General features: G+C 40.9%; 1 protein-coding gene across 2 annotated transcripts; it reads left to right on the top strand.

Annotated features, from left to right (window-relative positions):
• Positions 1-1410: 1410 nt before the first annotated feature.
• PDIK1L (PDLIM1 interacting kinase 1 like) lies at positions 1411-10315 on the top strand. 2 transcript variants are annotated; one of them, XM_032228015.1, is made up of 4 exons: positions 1425-1516; positions 3334-3437; positions 4904-5205; positions 6920-10315. In XM_032228015.1, exons 3-4 carry the CDS (start codon positions 4921-4923, stop codon positions 7658-7660), a joined length of 1026 nt encoding a protein of 341 aa, XP_032083906.1. In that variant the 5' UTR covers positions 1425-1516; positions 3334-3437; positions 4904-4920; the 3' UTR covers positions 7661-10315. The 2 variants fall into 2 exon arrangements, with proteins under 2 accessions (XP_032083905.1, XP_032083906.1); XM_032228014.1 differs by lacking the exon at positions 3334-3437 and having other exon boundaries at positions 1411-1516.
• Positions 10316-10590: the final 275 nt, after the last annotated feature.

Genomic DNA, 10590 nt, shown 5'->3' with positions numbered 1-10590 from the left:
AATTATGAAAAATGAGAAGCAATGTCCCTTTCAGGTAAAATATTAACAGCTGCAGAAGACAATTGTGGATAAAATGTCACGCATCAGATTTCAACCTTCATCATTCATGTCCCTGCAGCATATAAAGAAGCATCTCCACCAACTGGTATGGCCCAAAAATGCCACCTACCAGCCCAACGCTAAGAAAATACTAATTGACTATTGATGATGAATACCGGATTTTCTCCCTCCTCCTTTAAGCTAAATCAACTGAACTATTAAGCATGAAATATGCACCAAATTAGAGGCAGGAAAACAAAGAGGAGAGATGCAAACAGATCCAGCAGGAAGATCTCCAGTGATCGCCACGGTAGCCTTTGGGCGGGGGGTGGGGGTGGAGGTAATCAGTCAAAAAACGGGCAGAACGGGCCGGGGAGAGGGCTGCAAAAAAAGGAGGAGAAAAGCCTAGCAGCTTCCACCAAAGACGGTCCTCGGGTCCCGGGAGAGAGAGGGAGGCTGCGTGCGCGAAGGACAGCCGCTGGAACGAGCCGCCGTCGTCATCACGACCCAAACCTCCCCGGAATAATCCGTCGTGCATCGTCCGGGGGATCGCCCTCAAGATGCCCAAGAGCAGCCGACTTCGAGCGACCTCTTGCTCTATTCCCAACGAGGCGCCTTCAAGCCAATGCGGTTTTTAATCTCGATCCAGAGAGCCCGCAATCGCAGCAGAGAACTGCGCCGCAGCACCAGCACCGCCGTATTTGGGTGCCGCAACGCAATGCAACACTCCGGCCATGCAAACGACCGACAAAAAAAAGTCGTGCGACACAAACCATTCTGCAAGGGTCCCCGGCGAGCGCGCGAGCCTAATATAGCGGTCATGGCGAGGGAGGGAGAGGGAGAGAGACAGACAGACAGAGACACAGAGGGAGAGAGAACACACAGAGAGATAGAGACAGAGAGACAGAGACCCCCCCGCACACACACAAAGAGACAGACACACACAGAGAGACTCACAGAGACAGAGACTGACACAGAGAGAGGGGGGGGGAGAGAGAGAGAGAGAGAGAGAGAGAGGGAGAGAAACACAGACACACAGAGAGAGAGACAAACACAGACAGGCAGACACACACACACACACACACAGAGACAGAGACAGACAGAGAGAGGGAAACACAGAAACACACACAGAGAGACACAGGCAGACAGACAGACGCACAAACATACACACAAACACAAAGAGAGAAGGGGGGAAGAGAGGGGGGAGGGAGGGGGGCAGCCAATGAGAAAGGCGCGCTCCCCTCCCCAACTCACGGAATGGACGCCCAAAGGCCCGCCTCTCATTTGAGAAACCAATCAGAGAAGCGGAGCGAGCGAGCGCCCGGCCCGACTTCCCGGAGCGCGGGACCGCCCCTCGGGGTGCGCGCGACGGGCCCAGGAGGGGGTGTGTCAGGGAGCCCGGGAGAAGTAAAGAGGGGGGAGGGAAGGGAGCCCGATAATGGCGGCCAGGAGGAGGGAGCTCCGCGGCAGCTCTGAGGTAAAAACAAACACGAAAAGCGACGCTCGGCCGAGGTCGGGAGTCCGGGAAGCGCCGGGGCGGCGAGGAAGGCCTCTTGACAGGCGCGGGGAGCATGGCGGGCAGCGGGTGCGCGCTCCTGTCCCGGCCCTGTGGAGAAGCGGCTGCGGCAAGCGGCCTGGCCCTTGGGCGACCTCGGCCTGGAGCTGCGGGCGGGGCTGCCGCTATCACGGCCGCCTGCTTTCCCCACGCACGACAGGTCGCTGCGAGCGGGCTGGCGAGCGGTCCGTGTCCCAATACGGAAGCGCCCGCCACGGCTGTCAAACCCCGGGTCGTCCGCGCATAGCCTGACGCCGGACTATGGAGTCCGGTGCGGCGGTGGAGAATGAGGCCCGCCGGGGACGCTCTTCGGGGCTGCAGCTGGTGAAGCACTCGGGGCCCGTGGTCGACGGTGGGTAGACCGCCGGGTTTCGGGTCTTTAAAGGGGGCGCTGGCTTGTCTTTTCCCCCGCTGGCCTCAGCTGAGAGGCCGACACCGCCCCCCTCCCAAATGGAGTGTTTTTTTCGGCTTCTTTCCAGTGGGCACCGTCCCGTTACCCGCCCATCCCGCTTGGCGGTGCAAGAGCGCTTGGTGCCTCTTTGGCCCTTTGAGGAGGCCGAGGGTGTCGATTAGAGCGAGCCACAGTGTGGCCAAGGCTTTATTGTCATTGTACATCATGTATCTACAACGAAATTGGTTCAGCCTCTACTGGTGCCATCCCTACAGGAATACACGACAAGATGAATAATATAAAGAATAATCCTGATACAAGTAGTTAGGGGGGAAAACCTAGCCATACATTTCTATATGTATGTCATATTCTGTGCAACATGTAGATTACTCTGGTGTATGATCTTATATCATGGTATATACATATTATAAGGTGGCTCAGTGGCTAAGACGCTGAGCTTGTCGATCAGAAAGTTCGGCAGTTTGAATCCCTAGCAGCGAGTAACGGAGTGAGCTCCCAGTTTCTGCCAACCTAGCAGTTCAAAAACATGTAAAAATACAAGTAGAAAAATAGGAACCATCTTTGGTGGGAAGGTAACAGTGTTCCGCGCACCTTTGGCATTTAGTCATGCCGGCCACATGATCACAGAGATGTCTTCGGACAGCGCTGGCTCTTCGGCTTTGAAACGGAGATGAGCACCACCCCTAGAGTTGGGAATGACAGCACATATGTGCGAGGGGAACCTTTACTTTTTATATACATATTACACACTACACAGGCACCTGTGAATAAAGACACCTGGGCTCAGTCGGGATATAAAGGGGTGCAGTGACATCTCCTTCCAGGTTGCGAAAGAGGGAATTCTCCTCTGGGGTTAATTTCATATCAAAATGTTGACAGTTCTCCTCTTGAACTGAGTACAGGTAGTCCTCGGCTTACAACAGTTCATTTAGTGACCGTTCAAAGTTACAACGGCACTGGAAAAAGTGACATGACTGTTTTTCACAGTTACAACCTTTGAAGCAAACCCACGGTCATGTGATCAAAATTCCGATGCTTGGCAACTGGTTCGCACTTATGACAGTTGATGGGTCCCTGATCACATGATGCCTTTTTTGCAACCTCCTGAGACAAGCAAAGTCAATGGGGAAGCCAGATTCACTTAACAACTGGGTTACTAACTTACCAAGTGCGGTGATTCACTTAACAATTGTGGCAAGCAAGGTTGTAAAATGGGTCAAAACTCACTTAACAACATAAATTTTGGACTCCATTGTGGTCATAAGTCAAGAACTACCTGTAGAGGAATTTGGGCCTCTTCCATCCAGGTGCTTCTTTTGCTTCACAGGAGTATGATATACTTGACCTGGCATAGGAGGAGCCTGTCAGAGAGTTCAAATGGGCAATGGAATCAAGCCATTTGCTGGATTGAATAATTTTGCCTCTAAGAAGGTATTTCCATAACAACTATAAACCTGCATTGTTATCTTTAGAATGTGGTGGGTAAAATTCTAGCTAACCCTAGTAGAGTGTTCAGAACTGAGCAAAGGTATGAAAAAGTTGATATTTAGTCCATTAAATAGGTATACACAGAAAATATGCTTTGCTGTAGTATAGATTGACCCAGTTTATTTACATTTTTATTTTTAAAATGGGTTTATGAAAGGCTATTAATTGCCCAACACCAGCTCTCTGCTCAAATATGCTATGTGTATAATACAGTTTCCTGCAAGTCCTTTTTCCCCCTACATTGGAGATGTTTAGTAGCATTCCTTGTTTCATTTGATTATTGTAGTCTCAGCATTGTTCTCCTACTGCTATAAGAAAAAGATAGTTAAAATGTATCTTCCCCTATGCTAATTTATTCAGTCTTATCCATTTCATAGAAAAAAGCAAGGTGCCCATTTCTGGATTGTTAAAGTGTGTGTCTGTGTGTGTCTGTGTCTTTGTGTCTTTGTTTTATACTTTCATGCATCTTTATATGACTTTCTTAATGTTGCTAGGTATTTTGTTTGCAATATTTGTACATACTACTAAATGTTCAAGAAGTATCTTCATATGGACAGCCTTAATCACTGCCAGAATCAGCATTATTTACTGTATTGTACTATAATGAGGTTTTGTTTGTTATACATACTGCATTTTAGGATACAAAGGTTATTCAAGGTGGCTTGCAAAATATGAAAATGGTAGGAAAATTCAAAGTTAGCCTTAAATAAAGCATTTATTACAGTTTTAACTATAGTAATTGGATCAGTAAAAGCCCTATTTAAAATCATCCAGATATGCTTTCTAAGGAAGGGAATTGTACAATGGCAGTTCTTAGTGCCTGGAGTTGTTTTCTCATGTTTCTGAAATGATAGATTATACTTGCAGCCAGGTGAACTATGGTAGGTCTTGACAGGTTCATATAACTGCAAAAAGGTTTCCAAGTAACCTGCTTAAGGCCTTCATTCTAACAGCTAGCAGTTGAATAGATTTGTTGTTATTAGTTGCGAAGTCGTGTCCGACCCATCGCGACCCCGTGGACAACGTTCCTCCAGACCTTCCTGTCCCCTACCATGCTCTGGAGTCCATTGAAACTCACACCGACTGCTTTAGTTACTCCATCTAGCCACCTCCTTCTCTGTCGTCCCCTTCTTCTTTTGCCATCAGTCTTTCCCAGCATTAGGCTCTTCTCCAGTGAGTCCTTCCTTCTCATTAGGTGGCCAAAGTTGAATAGATACATTACATTATATGACTGAATTCATACATCATGTTAATCATTTCCTGACTAAACTAATTGTTTGAAGATGTTAAGCTATCAACCGAGCTGTATTTTGTCAGCTACAGTAGCTGGATTAACAAAAAATCCATTTTTATCTTAAGATGTATAAAAACAAAAATAAGCTACAGTTTTTTTGTTTTTATTTCCATAGACACCTTGACCTTGAAGATGGTGAGTAGCCAGCCAAAATACGATCTAATAAGAGAGGTTGGTCATGGCAGCTATGGTGTGGTATATGAAGCAGTAGTAAGGAAAACCTCTGCACGTGTTGCGGTGAAGAAAATTCGGTGTCATGCTCCAGAGAACGTCGAACTAGCCTTGCGTGAGTTCTGGGCACTTAGTAGTATTAAAAGCCAACACCCAAATGTAATCCACTTGGAAGAATGCATATTGCAAAAAGACGGCATGGTTCAGAAGATGTCCCATGGTTCCAGCTCTTCGCTTTATTTACAGGTAAATGAAGTTGCAGATAATAAAAGAAACATTGCATTAAAAGTTTTTTTTTTAAAAAGGATCAGCTATTTGGTTATCGAACAGTGAAATAGTGATTGCCATTCCGTATAAATACAGAAAAGCAAATATCTTTGCTTTTCTGTATTTGATATAGTTTTAGATATTTCAAAATCTTGCCACTAAGCAGCATTAAGCTTCAGGGAAACAACTGAGTACAGCTCCACTGAAGAACATTGGGTCTTCTCAGGACATTCAATTAATTGTCTCTGAGTGCTTGTTTAAGCAGAAATGTGGATTATACATTGGGTAAATAATTTTTGTAGCATTATAAGGAAAAATTGATCCCTTGGAAAAGGTGCATTAAAAAAATCAACATTGTGGTAAATAGCTTGATCAACTCTAATGAAATATGTTTTGCTCTTTGAACTCAATTATATATTGAGATTAATAAGAATGAAATGACATTAAAATAATATATTAGAAGTACTCTTCTTAAAATGTCATTAAAAAAACTATAGGTCACGTTCTTACCATCCAGTATGCTACAGAAGTATAACAGTCTATGAAAACAAATTAGTTTTATTTTTATGCTAATAAGATGGTCAAAAGAGCTGCTCAGCAATATATATTTCATTAATGGAATATAGAAATACACTTGGGACATTTAAAATTAACTTTTAAAATTAAAAGCTAAATCCTCTTGTTTTGCAGCTGTGCTATTTTATTGTTTTTTCAGGTTAGTCTGGTCACATTTAATTACACAAATAAAGAAAGTTGTGCTCAGTGGTCCATTAAATAAGTTTTATTACCAAGAGTTAAATTAACATTTGGCATTTATGCTCATAATGATAATCTCTGATTTCCACCTCAAATCTATAGTTTGTAGTGTTTGTCATTTAACATATTATGCTAATTCATGGTTTGTTGAACAATCTACTAGCCCATTATGTGATGTGTCAAATGCAAAAGACCAGGTCCACACATGATGTCGAATTAAATTGATTTATTGATAAGCAGTCTATGCATAGGAATCTACTCAACTAAATCATTCATACCTTCTTCAAATTAGATAAGTGTCCACAGAAATTGGAGGTTGCGGGTTGGATTTAGTTCACTTGTGGCTATGTAGAGATTGTAGGCTGATCCTTCTTTTAACTTCTCCAGGGTCTGCCACTCCTTCTCCTACATTTTGTTTGTTTTAGCTTAGCATAAATTGAACATGGGCAATTATGGTTTATTAAGTTATAAAGATTTGGTTTACACAACAGTCACTTATAAGCCATAAGGATAAATTCATATTAAGCCCAAACCAAACTAACAACATTTTGGATTACCATAATATGTAAACACAGACTTATTTTCTGTGTTACCGGCAAATCAGAAATGAAAATGTAGCTTGGATTGGCTTTATAAACCACATAAGGGCATTTGCAGGAGAGAATGAAATGATGAAATTCAAATAATTTTTCTACTGCATCATGACATAAGCAATGTAAAATAATCCTTTATACTAAAGAACAGAAAATGAGCAAATGGAAAATGATATTAAATAAACATAGCTCCAGACTAAGATTTACTTTTTTGTTTAGAAGCCAGTATTTTCCTAGATTTAAGGGGCCCTTGGACAGTCACTCATGGTTTGACTAATGTGCTATTACATTGGGATTTAAATCATATTTGTTCAATATATACATGAAATATCTTTGTATTGTAGCTTGTAGAGACCTCCTTGAAAGGTGAAATTGCCTTTGACCCCAGAAGTGCCTACTATCTTTGGTTTGTGATGGATTTTTGTGATGGAGGTGATATGAATGAATATCTCCTATCCCGAAAGCCCAGCCGTAAGACCAACACTAGTTTTATGCTTCAGCTCAGCAGCGCCCTGGCTTTTCTGCACAAAAATCAGATCATTCACCGTGACCTCAAGCCTGACAACATCTTGATCTCTCAAAGCAGGATGGATGCTAGTGACTTGGAACCCACTTTGAAAGTAGCTGACTTTGGCCTAAGCAAAGTTTGTTCAGCATCAGGACAAAATCCCGAAGAGCCTGTGAATGTAAATAAATGTTTTCTGTCTACAGCTTGTGGCACAGACTTCTACATGGCTCCTGAGGTCTGGGAAGGTCACTACACTGCCAAAGCAGACATTTTTGCATTGGGGATTATAATCTGGGCAATGTTAGAAAGAATCACTTTCGTAGACACAGAGACAAAGAAAGAACTCCTGGGCAGTTACGTGAAACAAGGGACTGTGATTGTACCTGTTGGAGAGGCATTGCTGGAAAATCCGAAAATGGAACTACTCATACCTGTTAAGAAAAAGAAAATGAATGCTCGCATGAAACAGCTGATTAAGGAAATGCTTGCTGCTAATCCACAAGACCGGCCAGATGCTTTTGAACTAGAACTCCGGTTAGTCAAAATTGCTTTTAAAGACAGCAGTTGGGACACGTGACTTCTGAAGTACTTTGCCTTTGTGGCAGAAATGTGTGTAACAATGGTGCAGCATTTTAAAGAAGCAAAAACCAGACTAATCAACATTTCAAGCGTCAGGGTTCCATATGTTTTCCCCATTGCATTTCTCTTTATTTTTATACGCTAAGCAAAAGGTTGCTCTTCTTGTTTCAGTATCCAAACATGTATGTTCCCAAGCTACATCTGTAAAAAGCTTTCCAACTTGTCAGGAAAATTAACAAGTTAGGCAATGGTTTTCTAGGAATACTTTATGGAATATTTCAAACATTCCAATTTCTTACTGCGGAATCTTGAATGCCCTTGAAGGAGAAGACTTGCATGCTGGTAATGCAAATCATCTATCAACTTTGTAGAGTAGATGTGTATATATTTATGTCACAATGTGTGATGTAACCCCTTCCAATATGGAAAAGATATGTCCCAAATTTATAGAATCCATAGAATTGAATGACTGTGACACATTCTTTGATGCCCCAGCTTCTGTATCCATTCCCTTTTCTTCCCTTTAAAACAATGTGATGACACAAAATGAGGTCTACACTATGATGCACAAGGAACCTCTGATTCAAGCACTGTAGGGAGAATCTTAATTTGGAAGGTTGTATTAAATAAGCTGACGGCTTATTCCAGTTGAGGTGCCAACACTTTGTCGTGATTCCGTACATTTAGTTACCTTTTTTCAAGGATAACCAAATGATTATTTGATAGATCCAGAGTTACTGGTCACAGCTATATTTTGTATTTGATATTAAGTCTTATTTTAATTTGGGATTTTTAAAAAACAGAATATTTAAATCTTCAACTATGATTCCCTCAAGATTTAGTTTGTTGTTTGGCAGAGATTTATTACCTCTGTTCCCCATACAGTTTGGGTGAAAATTAGAGAATAGTGGGCACTGTTTTCTTAACACACATACAGAAAGCGGTGTGTGTAATTAGTTCAACCAGAAGCCTAAATGTTCATCCCACTATCATTGTGCCCCACTGATGTGACATTACTACTATTGCCCATTGTACTGGATCATAACTGGAGTCTGTACTGCAAGAGTGAATCTCTCCCTCTCTTTGTTTTCATCTGAAGCACTCAGCAACCTGCTTCTCTCCAGGTTACTGGTTCACAGGTTTGCAGCATCTGTTCATACATACAGTTCAAAAGAATTGCAAACCTCATACAATAAGCAAATGAAAACTCAGTTTATGAGTATAAATACCGTTAGATAAATTTCATGAGAGGGAATAGTGCAGTATATGTCTTCATGTCAAAAAAAAAATGTCAAAAAAACATTTTATTGTACAGGTAGAAACTGTCCTGGTGCCATCAGCTACAGCACAGAAACCAGAAAGCCCTTTGTTTTCTTAAGAGAAGCACTGTAGACATTATGTTTTAAAATCCTTGTTTGATGTACCTAGAATCTGAAAAGTAGATAAGAAAAGGTATTTGTTTACTCCTTAGCTGCTATGTCCACATTAAACAAGGGGACATTCAAGGGGATATATTTCTAAAACTTGAAAAATACATGGTGGGTTTTGTTTTGTTTTTTGCTCAGTGTAGTTATCAGTCATATAGTATAATCCTTTACTTGCTAATAGTAAGCAAGTCTCACAGAGTTCAGTGAGGTAAGTATGCATAGGATTGTTACTTTAATAGTTGATGCAATTTTGGAAAAAAATCAAATTATTCTCTCCCCCCTAAAATAACAAACAAAAATGTCACATTAACACAGAGATCTATTTTAAGAGAATTTCAACTAGGGTAGCATATGTTTGGCTTGCAGTGCTAAATTGTTTTAGCTGAGGATCCAGGTAATGTTCTTCCTTTAACTGAGAGGATAAGATAAGGGCTTGACTTATATACATTTAGAATATCAATGTTTCAAAGTAAGCAAACATCTTCATTCTTTAAAGCACCATTTGTGCCTTTAGAGAAGATTGAATTGCACATAGGATGATTATCCTGTGCTTAATGATATTGTGTATCCCATCAGCTGAACAGTTGTATAATATTTGTGTCAAACAAAAAGAATACAAGTGCAGGATCTTGACAGTCCTTATGTATTAGAAAAACCAGCAACTCTCAACCACGTATGTCCTATCTGATTACTACATAGAGTTTCTTGGCACTTAGCAAGTCTTTCAGATTTTTGGATATACTATTTGGTGTACTTTTTAGTGCAGTGCAGAAGCTACAAACAGAGCAAATTATATATTGCCCAGTAACACAGTTAATGTTAAAAGTGCCCTTGTTTCTTATTTTTAAAAATTGGGAAAACTTCCCTGGTCATTTCTGTTCATGGTGCTTAGTATGTTGGCATTGAATGTCAACGATTGTTCCATTTATTACCTGCTGAATAATTGTCCCTTAAAATCTCTTTGTGTGATTTTTGTTGTTGCTTGTGTTTGGTTTGATTTCCTGTAAAATCTTTAAAACCAATTGTAGCAGTCACAGAACAATCCACCAGCGTAACATAAAATAAAAAAATAACTCATCAGCACTTCAAAAGAGAAAGCAGTTTCAAAGCTTTCTCTTATAAATTGTAAATTTTATTTTGTGAAAAATTTATTAAGGGGGGAAATTATTGTGTAATTTATTGAGTTAATGACTTTTTTAAAAAATAAAAATAAAAGTCTGAATTGGTCCATGAGTTGTAATATTTTTTTTATTCTTGTTAGTTAAATTAATTCTATTTTGTTAATTTTTCGAGGATAGAATTTTACTGTGTGGTAAAGATAGACAGATAGATTAGATAGGTAGACAGACAGACAGACATGTTTTTTGAGCAAGGAGTTGAGTTGGAGCAAATCTTGACATCTCTTTCATTATTTTCTCTAGAAGCAGTTACAAAAAATAGCAACTGGTTTACATGGCCTATTTTAGGAGTCAATAAAAACAACTTAATAGATGGATAGTTT

Source organism: Thamnophis elegans, chromosome 12 (genome assembly GCF_009769535.1).
Source record: "Thamnophis elegans isolate rThaEle1 chromosome 12, rThaEle1.pri, whole genome shotgun sequence".
Classification (NCBI taxonomy): domain Eukaryota; kingdom Metazoa; phylum Chordata; class Lepidosauria; order Squamata; family Colubridae; genus Thamnophis; species Thamnophis elegans.
Note: the sequence above shows the minus strand (reverse complement) of the source record. Positions and strands in the feature narration are given on the sequence as shown.

Coding starts and splice junctions, on each gene's coding strand:
- PDIK1L (XM_032228014.1), top strand. CDS start 4,921: ATGGTGAGTAGCCAGCCAAAATACGATCTAATAAGAGAGGTTGGTCAT. Junction 5,206..6,919: donor GCTCTTCGCTTTATTTACAG/GTAAATGAAGTT, acceptor TTTGTATTGTAG/CTTGTAGAGACCTCCTTGAA.